The sequence below is a fragment of the Gouania willdenowi genome, chromosome 17 (assembly GCF_900634775.1).
Source record: "Gouania willdenowi chromosome 17, fGouWil2.1, whole genome shotgun sequence".
NCBI classification, from domain to species: Eukaryota; Metazoa; Chordata; class Actinopteri; order Blenniiformes; family Gobiesocidae; genus Gouania; species Gouania willdenowi.
In genome coordinates, this window is record NC_041060.1 from 25,561,277 (window position 1) to 25,582,473 (window position 21,197).

General features: G+C 37.3%; 2 protein-coding genes across 13 annotated transcripts in view; both read right to left on the reverse strand.

Moving 5' to 3' along the window:
- Positions 1-374: 374 nt before the first annotated feature.
- Positions 375-2,409, reverse strand: LOC114478862 (ras-related protein Rap-2b-like). Its single transcript, XM_028472169.1, has one exon. The coding sequence runs from the start codon at positions 2,151-2,153 to the stop codon at positions 1,605-1,607; it is 549 nt and encodes a 182-aa protein (XP_028327970.1). The 5' UTR covers positions 2,154-2,409; the 3' UTR covers positions 375-1,604.
- Positions 2,410-7,103: 4,694 nt separating this feature from the next.
- mbnl1 (muscleblind-like splicing regulator 1) overlaps positions 7,104-21,197 on the reverse strand; it is a 61,398-nt gene continuing 47,304 nt past the window's right edge. For 5 of the 12 annotated variants that reach the window (XM_028472148.1, XM_028472147.1, XM_028472150.1 and 2 more), the window contains 8 exons: positions 18,298-18,528; positions 17,270-17,323; positions 15,253-15,406; positions 13,461-13,496; positions 11,584-11,675; positions 11,293-11,337; positions 10,584-10,655; positions 7,104-10,470 (listed from right to left, as the gene is read on the reverse strand). In XM_028472148.1, coding sequence (XP_028327949.1) covers positions 10,599-10,655; positions 11,293-11,337; positions 11,584-11,675; positions 13,461-13,496; positions 15,253-15,406; positions 17,270-17,323; positions 18,298-18,528 — 669 coding nt within the window. In that variant the 3' untranslated portion in view covers positions 7,104-10,470; positions 10,584-10,598. The remainder of the gene's footprint in view (positions 10,471-10,583; positions 10,656-11,292; positions 11,338-11,583; positions 11,676-13,460; positions 13,497-15,252; positions 15,407-17,269; positions 17,324-18,297; positions 18,529-21,197) is intronic. The other 7 variants (XM_028472151.1, XM_028472153.1, XM_028472155.1 and 4 more) reach the window with 7 other exon arrangements.

Genomic DNA, 21,197 nt, shown 5'->3' on the forward strand with positions numbered 1-21,197 from the left:
GTCATTTTTAATGTTAAACTGGTGAAAAAATTAAAACTTCTTACAAAATCCTTCAATTTTCCATGATATTTCCCTTAATTAAAAAGAAATTAGTCACAAATTCTAGGAAATTTGAAGTAAAGATCCAGTTGGCACTACTTCCTATCACTTATTGCTTGGATATTGTCAGTTTCTTACATATTTTGTATTTTATGTATAGATAGAAGTGTAAACTAGGGCACAATAATGAAAATACTTGTTTTCCTGCATAAAATCTGTGGCCCACTAGAGATCAAACTGCTTCTTATTTGGCCCCTGAACTAAAACGCGTTTGACACCCCCTGTTGTAGACATTGATCAGTGATTTTCAAGCCAAGACGAGCTCAGACAAAGTGTTACATAAAATGCGTTTTATATCACAAGTATTCCAAACCATCCACGGAACGCCAGACGATTTGTCAAAAGGGGAAAGTTACAATTACAGATCAATCAAAAAAAAAAACTGCACATTTTTTTTAATTTTTTTTAAAAAGGGAACATTTTCCATAAAACATGCGGACATGGCTTGCCATCCACTGAACTAAAAACCTTAGTAGACAAAACGACTGACTAGTACTGCCCAAAAAAGGACCTGTTGACCTGTTAAAATAGCAGATCTATTTCAAGCTGCAGTTCCCAGACAGTAAAACAGGAAGAAGCGCTTTGCATTTAAACTGCACCAAAAAAAAAAAAGAAAAAAAGAAGTTCTGATTGCCATCAAGACACACTGCAGAAGAAGTCGGGCTCATCAGTTGGCACAGTCACAGGAGAGTTTGTAGGAAGGCACTTGACACGGGGGTCCCTGTGTGTCCCCCCCACCCCCACCCCCCATGCAGCAAAGCAGTGCACTACGGTCCTGGTTTGTGCACACGTCCATCATATAGGAAATAACACCACACATAACCCAAGATTTACAGCATCTCTCTCTCTCTCTCTGTCTGTGTCTGTGTGTGTGTGTGTCAGCACCTGTGGGATCAAATAGGGGAATTTTGGCTAAATAACACAAGACTGGATTTGTGTAACCTGTGCAAGGCTCCAGTGGTGATTGATTGATTGGTTGATTGATTTTAAATACGAGCAGAATCTCCTGTAAGCACAAAAAAAAAAAAAAAAAAAAAAAAAACCCTGATGGAGAACACTCCCATCTCTGCCAGAGAGATTTGGCACCCAACTAAACACCGCCATCGCCGCCGATCTTCCAACAAAACACAACTAGTACACCTCAGATTTGGAACCACTTCAAATAAAAAACAGCACAAAAAATAAGCAGGAAAACACACGTCTCTTAGGTTTCACAAAATGAAAGAAAAAAAACGACATTCCCACATTGAGGCACATTTCCAGAGAAGTGTCCGATAGATACAAAGCTATAAAAACAAAAAAATCTCCCGAAACATTCAAGTACTTTGTCGTGTAAACACTTTTCCAGACTATGATACATCATCGATGGTTGTCGTGTGCAACAATAAGACAACAGTGTGAAGAGGGAGACATGGAATAGTTTTAGCCTAAGAAAGCCAGCAGGATGGTTGATTGTGTGTGTGTGTGTGTGTGTGTGTGTGTGTGTGTGTGTGTGTGTGTGGTTCCTAAAGCAGGACACAGGAACAGCACTGGTTTCCACCACTGGGAACTGTGGAGTAGTTCATCTGTCGCACGATTTCTGCAAACAGTTCATCAACGGACACTTTGTTTTTGGCTGAGGTCTCCATGAAGGGGCAGCTCCAGTCCTGGGCCAGGGCCTTGCCCTCCCCAGAGGAGACCTCTCTTTCACCCTCCAGGTCCACCTTGTTCCCCACCAGGATCATGGGCACCCTCTCGTACCTCTTCACCCTGATGATCTGATCTCTCATGGGCTTGATGTCCTGGAAGCTCTGCTGGTTGACCAGGCTGTAGACCAGGATGAAGCCCTGTCCGTTTTTAATGTACAGATCTCTCATGGAGGCGAACTGCTCGGTCCCGGCGGTGTCCAGGATCTCCAGCACCGATGGAGAAGAATCCACCTCGATCTCCTTCCTGTAGAAGTCCTCTATGGTGGGATCGTACTTCTCAATGAAGGAACCGGTGACGAACTGGACCGTCAGCGCAGATTTGCCGACTCCACCCGAGCCCAAAACCACCACTTTGTACTCCCTCATGGTGGGAGCGGAACGCGGCAGCAGCGATGTGTTGAGAGCGAGCAGGCCGGGGAAGCAGCGCTGTGGCTCGGTTAACGCTCCGTTACCGTCCGCGGGGACAGGCCGCTGTTACACGCTCATCGGGCCACATTCACGCGCGTGTTGGTCGCTCGCTGTTGTGCAACGGTGCGGGGAAGCGTGATCGCTTCTCTTCTCGCCTCTTGCATGGCGTTTCCTGCCCACATCCTCAGCAGCAGCAGCAGCAGCGCGTCAAAGCGCTTAGTTCCGTCTTCTTAAAGGAGCCGTAACACAGCACAGGGCACTTCCTGCTAGGCGCGTGCACGTCCTAAAAGTCCTGCCGTGCGTGACCTCTGCCCTGCACGAGTTTAGTGAGAACAACGTTTTCAACCTTGGGGTAGGGACCCCATTTGGGGTCGCAAGGCACTGGGAGGGGGGTCACCAGATGCCTTTAAGAAACTAAAAATATATTTATTTATTTTTTTTCTGTTTTTTTTTTATTTTTTTTTAACAATTTCATCTCTAATCATCTCTTTTTCTTGCCATAGTTTTGCTCCTTTTTAATGCATTTTTGCAACATTACTCCCATTTCTGCCACTTCTCCATCAAATTTCAACGCCTTCTCTGCACATTCTTTTTCCACTTTTCTACCCAATGTTGCATATATTGACCCATTTGTAACTTTTAACCTCTTTTTTAAAAATTTTTTTAACCATATTTCATGCTTATTTTTGCAAATTTAATCACAGTCACTATTTGTCATGACCATTATTGGCCAGTTTAAACTAACTGTTCCAACATTGACACTTTGAACCCATTTTACCAGTTTTTCTGTCTGTTCTTAGCCACTCTGATTTACAACTTTAAACAATTTCTGTGGTTTTTAAAATCCTATTTCACCACCTTTTCCACCATTTTTGGTCACTTTTAAGCCATTTTTATTTCTTATTAAAACAAGTATTTACATCCTTAAAATGACTATATATACAATGGCCCAAGTAATGAATAAATAAATGTGGTTATTACAGATTCAAAGAACAATGGACCATCATTTTGCTGACTTCATGGATGTGTCCCAAAAAGCTCTCCTCTTATCGATGGCCCTGTCTCCACATGTTCTTCAATGTCTGTTCAACCACCTTCAGGTACAGTGGGGGTCCCCGGTCTCTGGAACCTTTATTTTGAGAACCAGTTAGAGCCAGAGGTGTAAAGAGTACTGATATATTCTACTTAAGTACAAACAGAAGTGGCAAAAGTACTCGTCTTCAGTACTCAAGTAAAAGTATAGATACTTGAAGAAAAAATTACTCCGGTAAAAGTAAAAGTATTGAAGTTGCTCCCTTACTTGAGTAAAAGTAAAAAAGTACATGCTACAAAATATACTTCAGTAAAAAAGTAAAAATGTCCCTTCAATAATAAAACAGGGCGTTTAAACCAGCAAATTCCATTTTTTTTTTTTTTTTAAAGAACTTGTAGAATACTGGTACATGGAAACAAGTTAAATCTGTGACTTTTGAACACCTGGAAAATTTAGCACTCATAATAAATAAATTAAAAAAGTAAATTAAATGTGTCAAGAAAAAAAAAAATGCAAATTCTTAATAAAACTCGAGCAGTTTTGAGTTTACATTTTTTTTTTTAAAAAAAACTTGTAGAAAACTGGTAGAGGGAAATAAATTAAATCTGTTCCTTAAAGAACACTAGAATTTAGCACTCATTATAGATACAATTTGTAAATAAAATGTTTAAAGAAAAAAAAAAAAAAAAATGCAAATTCTCAATTAAACTCGAGCAGTTTTGAGTTTACATTTTTTTTAAAAAACTTGTAGAAAACTGGTACAGGGAAATAAATTAAATCTGTTCATTAAAGAACACCAGAATTTAGCACTTATTATAGATACAATTTGTAAATAAAATGTTTTAAAAAAAAAAAATAAAAAAAAAATTGCAAATTCTTAATTAAACCCAGAGCAGCTTTGAGTTTAATATTTTTAAAAACTTGAAAATGTTAACTATAAAACTAAGGGACCTGCTTAGCAGAAAAAAAAGCTCAAACTACCAAAATTGTGCATCTTGTTACGTCTTGGCGTCATCTTCGAAGGTCTTTAAAGTAAGCAGCTCATTAATAATAAGGCGTAGAAAGTACAGATATTTGTCTAAAAACGCAAGGAATAAATATAAAAAGTCACCAAAAAAATAACTAGTCAAATATTAAATATTACTCAAAATAAAAGTTACTAGTTATTTTTCAAATCCAAATCAGAATCAGAAATGTTTTATTGGCCAAGTACAGTTTTAAGACAGCACAAGGAATTTAACTTGGTAGTTGGTGCGTGGAACAAAAAACAAAGAAACAATAATAATAATAATAATGATAATGATAAGTATAAAGGATGAGGGATAAATAAATGATAGATAGAAGATATTAAAGATAAGGGTTCTTGTCAGTAATTCTATTCTTCATTTTAGGCTCTAAAAAATATTAAGAATTGATCTTTTAGCATCATTTTTTTCTGACTTTGCCTCAAGCTCATTCAAATCAACATTAACAGTTTAAAACAGCAATTCTCAACTGGTGGGTCGGGATCCAAAAGTGGGTCAAAAAATAAATAAATACTTGTCTCTCATGTTGGACTTGGTCTTTTATTTTGAAAGAAACTTCTCTTTTGACAGGCGTGCTGTGAAATGTATGTTGCACAGGAAAATATATAGATTTATGTTTTTAAATATATGTGTGTATTTTCAACAGCTATTTTTGAAAAACTAAATTTGGTTGGTTGAATAATAAAAAAAAAATAAAAAAGGTCGCAATTTAATGACGAGGTGAGACCAGTTGAGAACTCCTGTTTAAAACACAATGTTTATATTACATATTGAAATTATATTATTATTATATTCTATATTCCTGCTGCATCTTGTAACGTGTCTCATAATTGTTATTTCACCATGTAAATAACAATGACCTTTAGCTTTAGTTACTAGTTACCCCCCCCCCCCCCACAATGCAGATGGTCACATTGGACCTTAAATGACAAGCTTTTTTTTGGAACTCCAAGCCGCTTTACAGAAAACAGAAAGCAAAGAAATAACAATAAAAGTAAAAGAAAGGTAAAGGAAAAGCACATTTTAACAGGTGGGTTTTGAGGAGTGTTTTAAAGTTGTGCAATAATGTAATTAAAATGTGTTCCTGATGGGTTGTGGGAGTGAGTCCCTCCTCCTTTAAGTGAAGAGGTAGCGAGCATATGCTGAAATCTAAGCTTCAATGTTTGGCGTATCAAGATTTTTATCTCAATACATGAGATTATATTGTGGCTCTATAGATGCTAATACAATTCTCTGTTCTGTTTGTTACGTCTGAATATCGTCACACTGTTAAAATAATCAGCTAAGTCAGTTTTTGTCAAAATTGTTCTTTTTCTTCTTTAAATCATCTCTGCGTGACGTCGGCCATCTAAGGTAAAATCGACTACATCCTCATTTGATCAGATCATGTGATTTGACCCCTTTAAGATATAATGGCCAATGTCAAGTGTGTCACACTTTTGGTGAAGTTTTTTATTGTGTCCTGAAAAACTTGAAAAAAATGAGTTAGACAATCATATTAACACACCTGACCTGAATTAAACTGGTGCTTTAAGTAGATTTTATTTTGCATAAATATTGAAGTTAACCAAGTCAGCATTTAGTTTTAAAAACTTTCTAACGTCCTCATAAATATTTACAGAAAATCCCTTTTTTGTAGGTTAATAGTTAATTCAATTCACCAAAGCACTCTGACCCAGATAATAAATATTATAATGTGTAAAATTACCCCTGGTAGAATCAATGTAGCCTTCTATTCTCCACAGAGCTGCTCCACAAATTTAACTGAATGTTCTAAAATGAAGGCGGCTGCAGATGAGAGTGAAATTCAGGGATTAATGTTGACTATATCGCAACCGGTTGTTACCTTTATTCATCCATTAATCATAACCTCCTGCACTGGGACCAGTCCCCACAAAGAACCAGGGTTGGGGTCAATTATAATTGTAATCATGTAAGTGATAATTCATTACAATTATGGTGTATTTTTAAATTAAAAAAAAAAAAAAAAAAATTGTTGCTGTCGTAATTGTAAATACATTGTGATTGAGTTCAGATAATTGACTTTGTAAACGTAATTGCTTTGAAAATTCTATAAAAGTTTAATTATAATTTAATGCAAAACAGGGGAACCATGTTGCAGTTCTACACGTACAGTATGTAGTTAACAATTATTTAAATATGTTTCATATCAAGCTTTCCCACATTTTACCTGTAATTAAACATATCATTCTAGGGGTTTAGTGACACAAAAAAGTCTCAGATGCTCACACCAAAAATATTCAAACCTATACTTTCATTGATTAGGAAGCCTAACATGGTAACCAATAGACAGGAAATAAATTAGATAGATATTTGTTTTTAATGTATTTTACAGCTGATTTAGGACCCGCTATCACAAGAGATACTAACACAAGAGGAAGGTTACCTTTTATTTTTTTGTTTTTTTCAGGTTCAGTAGTGGTAATTAATTGTATTATTAATTAATAAAGAAAGACAATAATAATATATAACTATTAAATACTGGAGAAAGGGTTGGATTTGACAAGTTTACTTCTTCCTGCACCTTTTCAGGAATGCTAATCAGATATGAGATATATATGTTGATAAGTATGTATGGGTCTAATTAAACATGGTTTTTACATGTTCATATAAGATACACTTTATTTTATTTATTAACATCAAATGGTGAATAATTTTTGCCTGAAAAAAATAAAATAAATAAATAAATTGTAATTGTAATTGACTTTGAGGATAAAAAAAATAAATTGTAATTTAATTGGAGAAAAAAAAAATAGTCACTGTAATCGTAATTGAAAATGTAATGTAATTGACCCCATCACTGCAAAGTTACAAATGACACTCACAGAGTTGCATGAGCAAATCGAAAGTTTTATTCAGATTTTTTTTTTTCATCCATACAGCAAGAGTCAATAAGAGCAACAATAAAATGTGCATAAACAAATCTGAAGACAGAATAGTACATTATTGAGTAGGAACTGTTAGCAAATACATAATCGGTGGGTGCACTTACAAGTAAAAAGCAGTTAAAGCGATTATGTGCACTCAGCAGGGAAGATACCAAGAGATCCGGAAGGAAAACTGAACATCGGTTTGAGAGAAAATGGTGCTTTGGTTCTGCAGAAACTGTGTAGAGCTACTGGGGGTCCGAAACATGATGTCCCTGACCTGCAACTCTTACATTCATGTCAAAGACAAATCTGCCAAATATGCATTTGGAGTGATGAGTCTTCACCTGCTAAGTGCACAGCTATGGTAGCAGGAGCACATGCTCATGAGTTGGCTTCAAATATATGGCTGTGAGAACCTATCTGGGGTGGATGAGTGCTAATATTTGAAATAATATTGTTGCTTAGGAAACATTACATCACACGAGTGTGAAATGGCTTCTTAGTAAAGCTATGTTTCTCCTCAGCGTGAATGGTTAATCAGATGACAGATATTGTGCACTGTGGAGTCTGAAGGTGAGTTCTTGTCACACATATCTCTTATGTTTACATGTTTGTTCGTTCACATGCAGTATATGAAACTATAATAGAATAGTTTTTGAAAGATGGCGGCTGTACCAGTTGCACCATGGGAGCAGCAATACTGCACGACACAGTCCAACTAATGATAAATGGACCTTATTGGATACGTCATCTAATGGGAAGAAGTGATGTTAGCATGACATGGGTGGATATGCTCCCCTAAAACTTTTCCTGCCAATAGTAGCCTCTTATAAAATAAGACAAAAAGCGCATAGCTTTCTCTGAATGCATTGGCCAAGAAACTAGTGCCTTTCTTTGCAAGCAATTTTATTTTTTTTTTTAGCTGGTCTTCTAATTGAAGAATTTAAATTAATCTAACAAATATCCTTATAATTATAGATCTTTTCTATTCAAAATAATATCTCAATATGATACACATTTTTTTCTCTGTTCATTTGACTATATACAGAAGTGCAAAAAGTCAACCTTCGTCCCTTAGGTTTAAACTCATTATCTGCAGCATTTTGGACTCTTCTCGAGGAGGAAAGCCTCGACTTCTCCAAATCCTTGAATCTCACCGTCCATAAAACACCCCTCATTCTCACTGATCGTTTTGGCCTGACATTCAGGGCAAACTTAAGAAATATTCAAACATAAGTACATATCTCTTTGAAATGGATACAGTAGAAAACAATTTTTTACTCCGAAACATGGACAACCTAGATTTCAATACCATAGTATTTTCAAAAAGGTGTTGTTGACACATTACAAGGATCATTAAAGTCTGTTAAAACCCTTTGTTGTCTACCTTAGAGGTGCTGCGGCGGCAGCAGAATAATTGATCTCATTCCTTGTATCACAAACAGAAGAAAGACATCCAGCTATATGAATGAAGTGAATATTTCAAACTGACACACAATCATTTATATGGTTTGAAAACGTTATGTCTTACTATCTCAACGTCTACAATGACTATATCATTTTTTGTCAAGTAATATATAGTAAGGCGAAAAAAAAAGTAAAGTCTAAAACTACATACCTCCAATAGATTTGAATTCTTAAGTAGTACATAACATATAGATTCAATTAAATTTAAGAGAGTATTTGTTACTTTTACAGAGAGAAACAAGAACATACATAAGCGTGTGAGAAAACTATAAAACATCATTGGTGTTCTTTATCTGTACGGTGATTGAAGGTACATTTGATTGGGTAAAGACCCATGACTTGTAATCTAAGGCTTTGTTAGGTACATTACAATCATAAAGACACACTACACACTGGTGTAAAACCATAAAAGAGGACGTGATTATAAAAACAGACAGTTGGATTAAAGATGATAAACATGTTTCCTTAATTTTAAGCCTCTCGAGAGATGTTTCCTGGGACCCATTCTGAAAGAGGATTAAGAGAAAAACTGTGCTTTGGTATTCGTAGACAGATCTACAAGTGGATGACACGTATTGCCTTGTAATCCCCTAAAATTGAAGGTTCACCTTGGATAGGATGCGTCTATTTTTTCTTTAAAAAAATTAAAATAAAAAAGAAAGAGGGAACAGAAATGTAAGTGTTCAAGTGCACATGTGGTTTAAATGACCTAATAGACCTTTGGGTCTGTTGTTTCAAAATCCCATGGTTCAACACATGGTTCAACAGTGCTTCTTGGAGACACAGTTTCAGAGCTGCTCCTCTTTAGAAGAGGGGAAACCACGTAACCCAACGTCAATCAACGCTACACCCGCCACTTCTCCAGACTAGGGTCAGTGGACATAATCAAACAAACTAAATCAACACCCAAATGTAAAGATGTACAACAAACTAGGAAAAAAAAAAACCTATTTTGATTTCAAACCACAAAAAGCATCAAATTTGGCAAACAAAAACCCACTTCTGAAAAGGGTCTTTTTTAAAAAAAACCCACGCACAATGAAAAACCTGAAAACAAAAAACATAACTAAGAAAAAATAAAGAGACATACAAAACTTCTACCTTCGGTAAACAAATAACACTGCTGAGATAACACTCTGGTTGTAGCTGTACGGCCTTGATGGCACATGACAAGGTGAGAAAAGCTAGCCTGGCTGTGCTTTCAAGGTACACAGGTATGTTGGCTTACCCAGAACATTCATATGTCCAAGACCCTCATTTCAACATCTAGTTTCACTAGTAGCCATAAAAACACAATACTGTACATGCCTAATTCATCCGGCAAACAAAATTCCTCTTAAAATTATTGTGCCTTTCAAATATTCATTTCAAATTCAAGGTGCATGCTTCGCATTTCACTTGTAAACGATGATATATGGCTATCAATTGAAGAAGGAAAAAAAAAAAAAGCAGGAGAAATTTTTTCAAAAAAGGAACAAAATATCTTGGTCTACTAATGTACCAGCACAAGATGTCGTCTCATGTAACAACGCCCATGACCTTCTGTGCATGCAGTAATGATGATAATTAGAAGAAACTGAGTGCTGTGGTTTAATCAAACACAGAGGTGTAAATTAACGCTTCCCGCCGTCACCCAACGGTCCTCTTCTCTCGACTGGATGTTAAATTGGACGCCAAGTCTTTCTGGATATTGATATGAGGGGATAATGGCACGGACCATGTGTTGTTTCCTTTGACACTTGTGATAAGATCATCAAGATGGCAGGCCCTCTTTGTCCCATTGCTTGACATTCTGAAGGTTATGTACATAAAGGCTGAACTCTTGATGCTTGGACGGTGCCAGCACACATTCATTTGATCTGGAAGACATGATGGATTTCACTTGTTTTTTGGGAACTCAATAAAAATGTATACAAGATTCAAAGTAACCTTAAGACAGAGATTGTGATACAAGCAGAGGACAAAAACTCACTGTTCTTGAGAGGAACTACATTTGAGTCAAGTACTTGTGACTACTCAGGTGATCTGCTGATATTATTGGAATCTGGAGAATGGAAAACAGACAAGAAATGAAATGAAGCTTCCCGAAGCCACAATTCCAGCGTGGACAAACAATGCAATGCAATTAAAACACATCCTCTGGAGGTAAGATGAGCTCAGTGCTGTAAAGGTTCAAAAGTAAGAAGAGAGAAACAGCTTTTTTGGCAACAGTTATGGCACATTGTTTCAAACGATAGACAGAAGGTACAAGTGTTTGCATACAAGTGGAAAGCAGAGGAAAGGGGAAGGCGGTTGAAAGGAGCTGAGTGATGAATGGAGCGGATGGGCAACTGTCTGTATGGTGGATTCCCTTATGCAAATTTAGGTTCTCCATGTTGTTGACCTGCACACTTTCGACGAAAAAAACCCAACTCAAAAACGAGTTTCAATGATGAAGAATTTGAAAAGACTAATTTATCTGCCTTTGATGAGGCTAATATCAAATTTTATGCATAAGAGATATGGTAAAGCTCAGCAATAAGTGCTGAAAGCAGCAGCAAAATAGACAAAAAAAATCAAAAACAAAATAAATAATAAACAAAAGGAGAAAAAGCCAAGCACTAAAGGGCACAGATAGCAACTGTTGCACAAGCTGTGCAAATGGCTTTACAACTGTTTGAAAAGAACTACCTTATACATACCAATTGCATGTATTCGTTGGTAGTCAACTTTGATAAAGAAGAGTCCTCAAAATGGGAAAGGACAAAAATTGGCATTACAATGAGGACACAGAATAAAGGCAAAACATAGTTTTTCTCTAGAGAGACAGAAGAAAAGGAAGATGCTGTAATATGAACTGCATGTTGGTCTCTGGTGTAGGCCAACAAGTGGGAGCACTGACCCCCCCCAACCATTAGACACAGATAAAAAGCTAGATCGCTATGTAGGTTGGTTGGTTGGAAGGTAGATAGATGAGTTGGTAAGGTGCAAACCTGATTGGTGGAGGCAGTTGCGAAGGGAACACTTGTGGCAGATGTGGTGGCCGCAGACACGGAGGCTGGATTACCACCGTGCATCATGGGAACTTTTTTGGAGGGAAAATCAAGTCAGCAAAAATACACAGTGGATCAGTGGAGCCATTTACACAACGCCAGATAGATGTGAGGAGGAGGGGTAAGGAGTGGTCGGAGAGGGATTCAATTCAACAGCTCTCCATTTAACCCTCTGCCACTGACTCAAGCTTTATGTTCACAGAACCTAACCTGGCACACTGCAGCAGAGACCTTGGTTTTGTGTGTTTAATGTACAAAATAAATCCATAAAGAGCTATCCTGTACTGTCTGTGTAAAGACATGTCCAAAAGGGTGTTCATGGCAGAGGGCTTCAAGGAGCATGTTACAATTGAACTCCCTCAGATTTAAATGTCTTTGAAGGATTTCAGGCATCAGGTTAGACCAGCCAGAAGCCAAATTTAAATCGAGAAGGAGAACTAAAGTGGGCAAGCAGGAAGTAGGTGTAGGTATACCCAGGTAGTGTATTTATATATATATATATATAAAAATATATAATAAACAGTGACATGCAGTCAAGGTAGGCAAGGTAGGCAGTGCCTAGCCAAGGGTGAATTGATATTTTGAATTTTTGTTTCAATTATAATTATAAATTATTTATTTTTCCAATTCCCGATAGCCTACAGTACCTTTAAGTTTGAAAGTGTCAGCATTTTGTGCTTTTCATAGCCCAAATGACTAAACATCGCTATTTCCTGGTAAGGCAGAGACGCTGCACAGTCTCACTCCGCTGTAAGGCAGGAGGAGGCCACACCCCCTCCCAAAAGCACATTGCTGCTCTGCCTCTGTTTCCATAGCATGTTTTTATGTGTTTGCGCATGTGCAGTCAGTTCCCCAAGATGAAAACCATTTACATAAAAAGGCAGCTCTCTACGCTGCCTTTGGACATAACCACGCTATGCTAAATGCTATACGTACGTTCACAGTACATTAGTGAATTGATATCACGTGACCGCTGCTGCTACGTTCTCTAGCTAGTGGGCGGGATAACACTACAGGCAGGATGACAGCGCTAGAGACGATAAAGAAACTTTTTTTGAGGAAAAACGACAGCTTTTAAAAGATGGGAGACCAACACCTGAGTTACCAGACCTTCAGCAAAGGTAACGTCAGAAAATTGTTCGTATTTTCTACAGTGAATGAAAGAAATGACTTTGTGGATGAGCCTCACTGAGGCTGTTCCAAGTTGTTGTTGTTGTCATTTTCTTCATGTTTCTGTGTTTCCAACACAAACAACGGATGCGCTGCTGTGTCATGAAATATATCTTGTTGGGAGAGTATGGAGGCTATATTGAATAATTGTTTATGTTTCTTTAATGTGTGTTTTACAACGTTGATTTTGTTAGATAGCTGAATGCTTGTTCATGTGGATCTTGTTGGTTTTTTTCTTTCTGATTAATAATTTTATATTTTGATAAGCGCATTGAGATGACTTTGTTGTAAATTGCACTATACAAATAAAGTTGAATTGAATTGAATTAACACGTGCCAGCAGAAACAATGTAATTGTCATTGGTGTTGACATTGGTGGTCTCGATTTGCAATGCCCAGCCTACCCAACCCCAGTGCTCACGGCACGTCACTGATAATAAAGGCTATCCAAATAAACACTAAACAGTAGTATTTATGATGAACACATTAAAAACATGTACAACTTTTTCCCCTCAATGACTCAAACCAAAATACAAGTTCGCAATAGAGTAACTATAGGTGCCACTAAATATTTTTGATTTTGTGGATTGTGGACTCACAGACATGATACAAATAACTAAAGGTAAGAAAGGAAAGCTGGAACCTACCAACACTTGCTGCAGGTGTCATGCACAAAATTGAGCCTGCCCATCATGCAGTGCAACAGGAAGTGGATTGGATAGGGAAGAGAAATCAAAACAGCCCATCACAAGGTTCGTTAGAGTCAGGGAATAGATAATGGTGGAGTGGGGGGAGGGAAAAAAAACAACAATTAATACATTTATGACAGAAATCAGTGATTGGAAAAAAAGGCAAACTGCATGGTGCACTCAATACATTTAAATTGTTAATCAAACCAAGTTAGAATTTAAATATTTTGTTATTGTGTGTGTGTTTTGTGTTAGGTATTGTGGACACTCTATACACATTATGAGAAACAGCAGACAGCAGTGTGCAGAAGCCAGCCTCTTCAGCTTCCGGTGTGGGCTACCAGATACCAACTCCTCTTATTTCTTTTATAATAGCGGTGATCAAACTGAAAAGTGAAATCTAACTAAAGGCATATCAATTATATTGTGCCTCAGCCTGCATCTATTGAGAAGAAGCGCGTATGCAGAAGTAAGCTAAGGTCATTAGTAGGTTCTTGTCCACATGTGGTGCGTTAAAAGCTACGACATGTTCAGAAATAATTGGCTCCACGTGGAATTTAAAAACATAGAACACATATGTATGAATAATTAAATATACCGCTGTGCCCACGCACGCACACAGACAATTAGGCGTCTTGTAAACAGAGCTTAATGTTACGGTTGTAAAGTCAATTACTAAAGGGTTGCAGTCCAGTATGTTTTAGATGTTACGACACTACATCACCTTTCATTCTAAAGGTCAGCTCGGCAAAAGGCTTGAGATAATGATCTTTTCCTCGCAATATGTTGTTTCAGAGCAGGGAGCATCTAAGGCAAGCAGGACCACAGCGCCGATGCCAGGAACTGGAGTATAATTTGTGAACACTGACTGCTCGGTGGCCTCTTCATCAACCTTACTCGGGGTCAAAGTATTTAAAACGTGTGTAACTTTAAACAGAAGAAAAAAACCTGTACTATACAGTCAACTCTGTTTTTTAATCAATGTAGAATAAGAAAATCATGGCACCATTCTTTACACATAAGCCAATAGTTTCACTGAACATCTTTGCCAAACCAGACCATGGCTGATACTAAATTAGCCTATTCTAACCTGCGTAGCCTTCTTTCAAACAACCAAAATCAAAGGTGTGGTTATTTTGTTTTACTGACTTAAAACCAAAACATAAATACAGAAATGTCAAAAACCAGATAAGCACAATTTTTCTGTTTATAAAAAAACAAAAAATCTTCTGTTTGTGAGATATTTGGATATTTACGGTGAAATTACAGCGAGAACAGCTCGTCCATAGTTTCCCTTAAATATCCCAATATCACACAAGCAGGACAAGATTTAATTTTAAAGAAAAACTCTGCTTGTCTGTTTTTTAAATTTTTTTGTATTTCTGTTTTGGTTTTGAGTCAGTAAAACAAAACAACCACACCATTTATTTGTTATTTTGATTTAGTTATAAAACGAAATAACCAAATTACGAAGAGTCCGCAAATTTATTCTGAACATCTAATAGCCATGCAATGCCATTCAAAGCATAAATCGCTTTTTTTTTAAGCTACTCTCAAGTTCAACAGGTTAGTTTTTGCTGATATTGAGAGTTTTCATTTGCATAATTTTATGTGTGAAGACAAATATTAAGTAGGTATTGCAGTACCACACTGCCCATTCCCAGCCAAGCATGAGCCAGGTTAAGCCAGGTTAGACTGATCCAGGCATCCCACGGGCGATAACTGGAGGCGGTCGCTTCAGGAGCCATACCTGATGGGAGGAAAGCAGCCTGATGCTGAAACTGCATGCTGGCCAGGGCCTGTTGGTACTGGAGCATGCCGTTGTTAAACATGGCCGAGGCCCCGTTGGCCTTCTCCAGGGCCGGCCGCTTTGGCAGAGGAGCCATGAGACTAGGGGCGATGCCCTGTCCATCCAGATGGAGGGACGTCAGTGAGAATGAGAGAGAAAGGTGTGTGATTCAGAGAGAAAGATAAGAGTGTTGGAAAAGAGGCAAAAATGGGAAAGAAAACAAAAAGAGGTAGATATGTTAGAGGACAACAGAGAGCCTGTGTCACAACATCCTTGTATATACAACAATAACAAAAATCATCATGTCAGTAGCAAGCAAGCAGCAGTCTGACACAAATACTACACAAGCAGCATGGAGCCACTAGCTGACAAGCATTCATAACGTCATTATATTGGGATATTAACGTAAATCTAGAGCTGACAAAGTGCAACATGAGCAAGCATTAAGTAATGAAACCATTGGGCATCTAACGAGGGGTGGAATAGGTAAGAGGCACAGAGAAAGGGAGGCTGCACTGCTAGCTCCATGATAGACTGTGTAAGCCATGTTTAAGTGATGGTTCACTCTCAAATGTCAAAAATGGTCTAAGGCCAAGGGGCAAGAGTCAGAGGTGGATTTATGATTACCACACGACAAACGTTTTGTCGCATCTTGGCTTGAGGCCTTTCTTAAAGTCTGAATATCTGTAGTAGATTAGATGATGGAGTGAACTATCATTCAACTTGTATTACTTTGTTATGATGGAATCGCTCCTGTGTTGATTTAAAGCCCCACCCTAATTCGTCTGACATGCACTAACATTAGCATGCTTTATTTTATTGAGCTGCTCCACGACACTGACCACTTGACTTTAGACTGAAGCCATGCCATCAATACAGAAGCTCCACTTCCTCAGCCTCACTGACTTTTGTTAAAAAGGCAACAGGTGATGAAGTGATTGTGGCTGAAGGAGTTTGTTTAGAGGTTATTTTAATATATCCACCTATTTCTGGATGATCTATGGATGGTCGATAATAATCATAGGCACAACTTCAACACTAAGTGACGAAATGATAATGATTGTGTCTATTCTTTAAACACATTAAAGCTCTAGAGCAGGGGCGTCAAACTTATTTTAGTTCAGGGGCCAAATACGGAGCGGTTCATCTTAAGTGGACCGCAGAATTTAGGCGGGAAAATTAGTAATTTAATCATTATTGTGCACTAGTTTTCACTTCCAGGTATAAATAAATTATAAAATATGTACAGCACTGATGAAATAAAAGCAATAAGTGACAGATATCAGTCCCTGCAGGATCTTCACCTTCAATTTATTTGATTTTGTGACCCATTTTTATGTAATTTGGGGACATTTTGTGGTAAAATTTGAAAAAAACAAGGAAAAATAATTTGAGATTAAAAGTGACTGCCATAATGTGAGATAAACATGGTGAAAATGTGAGCCATCTAGTTGAGCTATATACAACTAAATTAGTTATTAAATTATACAATGATTCATGGTTTCTCTGACTATTTTGCTTGCTGCTGCAGGCCAAATTAGATGCGCTAAAAGGCCAGATTTGGCCCCCGGGCCATAAATTTGACACGCGTGCTCTAGAGGAAAGTGATTTTGTGTGTGTATGGACCTGGACTGTGTTTGAAAACATTTATGTAGTTGAGCTATGCGTAATACGACGTATATACTAACAAAGCAATTACAGTTACTTGTTTATTACAAAGAGAAAGTCGTGCCATAATTAGGAAGTAGCAACCCCAGAAATAAGGTGGATACATTAAAAAGAAAAGTTTGCTGCAACTTAAACCCTCCAAAAAGCCACAATCATTTGATCACATGCAATAACGACAGGTAAACAGGAGGAAATAAAACACACACTGTACTTGGACAACGACAACAAAAAAATAGCTTGGTAACTTTGGTTAAAACACTGCTCTACAACAAAGCCACATGCCAAGCTAAAAGGTGAAAGGTCATAGTACCAGGTCAAAAGTTGCGTCGAGGGGTCGCTTCAGTGATTTGACAGCCGACTGAGTCTTAATTAGCAGGCAGCGAGCACATGATGGCAATGGGCCAATGGGGTTCAAGCGCATTAACATAAACCAGCAAGCAGAGGTGCATCATGGGGGCAGCAGTGCAGTTTGGGTATAGGTGAGAAAAAACAAAAACAAATAAAAAAAACAAATCATTGGAATGCAATATACAAGGGGATAACAGGACTACGGCATGCACAGTGTGGACACTATAGCTCTAGGGCTCAACAGTTAAAGTGACCAGTAATAAACATTAACTACATTAGTGACTGTCACACGCAGATGAATGAACACAGCAATCACAAAATAGTGCAATCATTACTTTAAATTATTCTGTGACTGTGCAGGACAGATCATTAAATACAAGCACAAATCCCAGATTTCTGATCCACTGTGTGCACATCATAGTCAGGTTCACATCACAATGATTCACCCCGAGTTCCCTGTTTGACTAAAGCCCCAACGAGTAGAAAACAGACTGTACTATCATTCACAGGAGCCGTTACTGTAAGACAGGCCTGAAAGCACAACAAATCATTTTATTAATGTCAAGAGGAAGAGAACGGTGTAGAAAGGAAGCAAAGAAACAATGAAGTTATAAATAAAGACGGTCCATTGGAGAGAGGAAGAGAGAGGAACTGGACGCTCTGCTTTGTGGTCTGGGATGAGACGGAACAAGGAACAAAACGGTTGGTCAAATATGGGAAGACAAAGGCTCCATGTGAGAGGAATGTGGCTAATCAAGGGCTAACGTCTGATCCTTTTTCGTATCATCCAGCCATGAGCAGAGTTGACCCCAACCAACATGCAAACCTTCCTATTTGAAAAGCAGAAGTCAGCGATCTACTCCATACAAACCAATACAGAGAGAGAGAAGTTGAGATATGGTAACCAAATTAAAGCACATATGGGCTAACCCTGAACGAATGCTGCACATTGTTTTAAATATAGACCCTGTGTGTGCACTGACAGCTTACCATGGCTGTAGCCTGGTTCACCTGGTGCTGGGCAGCCTTTATTTTGGCCTGCAGGTGAGCCGGTGGGTGGAAGTACTTGCACTTTTCCCTGGAGCATCGGCCCTTAATGTAGTCCATGCACACAGTGACGGTGTTGTCGTTGGTATCAATCATGGTGCTGTCAGCGGGGTGTGCGAAGCGACAGTCGTTCTCTCCTCGAGCACAGTTTCCCCGCTGATACTCGCGGCACACCTAGAGAAAGAACAGTGAAATTAAAGATGCAATATGTGTTAGCACTTCTAACAAACGTAGCATATGGGGTGCTGAATGTAAAAACTCGGTCATTGTTTCATGGTTGACATATTTTGAACATTTAGCTCACTTTCCTCACATTTAGCTCATTTTACTTTCATTTGAGACAAACTCATGTAAAACAGCATGTCCTATATCAATGCTAAAAATGTGTAAACATGACAAAGAAATCTAAATGTAAATGTTAAATCTAGATGTAAAAGTAAAATCTAAATGTAAATGTTAAATCGAGATGTAAAAGTAAAATCTAAATCTAAATGTTAAATCAGTCGCTAAATGTAAAGCTAAATGTTTAGAAATTATACAAAGTGGGCTGATCAGCGCCTGTTGATCACAAGGCCCCGCCCACACCACCGACTGCGGCTCAGTGAACGGTGGGGTGTGTGGAGCGTGGGCGGGGCCTAATGATCGACAGGCACCATCCTGCCCACTCTGCATAATTTCTAAACATTCAGCTTTACACATGGCGACCGATTTAACATTCAGATTTAGATTTAACCTTTAGATTCAACATTTAGATTTAGATTTAACCTTCAGATTTAGATTTTACTTTTAAATTTTACTTTTAAATTTTAGTTTTAGATTTAACATTTAGATTTAACCTTTAGATTTAACTTTTACATTTATATTTACATTTAACATTTAAACAATTACATTTACATTTAGATTTATTTTTCATGTTTACACATTTTTAACAATGATATAGAACATGCGGTTTTACGTGAATTTCTGTCTCAAATGAAACAAAATTTGGCTAAATGTGAGGAAAATTAGCTTTTTAAAATATGTATGTGACCAAGTTATTACATTCGGCACCGTAAAAATAAATATAAGAAAAGGTTGATATGCTGATGAATCACTGAAACAGCTCAGAGATGCGGATGTTTAGGAGTGAACTCTGATTAACTATAACACCCGATCAAGAAAAGTGAGAATACTCAATTCTGTGAGACCTTCTTTGTTCTGAATGTGTAGTAGTTTCATCCATTTTTAAGAGCCTTTTTTCATACCAGAAGTACTACCTATCATTTTAGTTTACTTCTGTTAATCAGCAACGTCGCTTGAAGTGTTGTTTTTATTCAGAGCAGCTCGAGCAAAGGGTTTCAGCCAATAGTTTATGTATTCCAGATTTTTAGCTCCCCCCTCTTAATCTGTCTTGACAGGTCCAAGTCACAATTTATGGCCAACCTAGTGGAAATACTGTCTGGTGCACACATTGTTTTGAATATACAGAGAAAAGAACTAGGAAAATAGTCGCACAATCAACTGATACACTTTTGCATAGAATTCCTTATTGGGAATCATGTAAAAAAAAAAAAAAGTGTGCTTATTTTCTACCTAAAGACCACTAGGCCTGAACTCATTTTAATTGTAATGAGTCGAGAACACAGCTGCTGACAAGCTGTCACATGATGTTAGCTTGACACGTGGAAGTGAAAATGATATTTTCTTTTTTTACACCTGATGATCTGATACTCAGGTGTAACACTGCCCTCTCATTTCATCTCTCATCTCTTCCCCTAAAAAAGCTTCGCTCATCCATTCATAGGAAGGGCTGGTGAGAGTCACAATTATGCATTACAATGCCTCTAACTATGTATTTTTTGTAAGAAAGAAGAAAAACATGCATAGTGCTCTCACATGTAATGTCAACCTAAAATGACAAATTCAGACAAGAAAACCCCCCAAAAAAACAATCAATACATTTGTATTTTTCTTTTTTGTTTGTATGTGTCGTCAAAGATGAACACTAAATCTAGTTCAATCTTTCTGCAACAGCCATGCATGTTTTATTCTTGCCAAAAACATAAAATACGTTTATTATATTGCAAAAAAAACAATTGATATTTAGTGCCAGCACATCCATTATCGTATCACACTTGGAAGGAAGGATTTGACATATTGATTTTTTTTGTCACATCCCTAGCAATGAATGCAATTATCACAATGGATATGCTTATGTGTGGAAAAAACAACAACTAAAATACATAATAGTTTTATTTATGGCAAAATGATGCTATCAAAGTAAAGTTGAGCGTAGAATAGGAATTTTTGTCATTGAGTTCTGGACCATAATAACAATAGATATGTACGATAATATACTGTAATAGTGGCAATTATTTATTATCCATATATTTATTACATTATTTTGCCTTTAATAATAATTACTCTACATTATACACAATGTAATATTTTGTGTACTACACTAGAACACTGCGTTCAATTTCAGGAATTTCAGCGTAGAGCAGACATGGGTGACTGGCGGCCCTTGGTCTAATTTCATGCGGCCCCCAAAATAAATGTACAAAATGACAGAAAAATACACAAAACAAAAGCAAAAATATATTTAAAAATATACAAAGAATTATAACATTGCAGGAAACACACAAAACTACTACAAAAACTACCAAAACAACAACAGTAATACACAAAATTACTCCAAAATAAATAAATAAATATATATATAAAAATATAAATATATATATATGACAACACCAACACACAATATGACCCAAAAAAACATACATTTTACAGAAAAATTACACAGAAGGACAACAGACATGCACAAAATAACGAGCAAGACAACAAACATACACAGAAGGACAGAA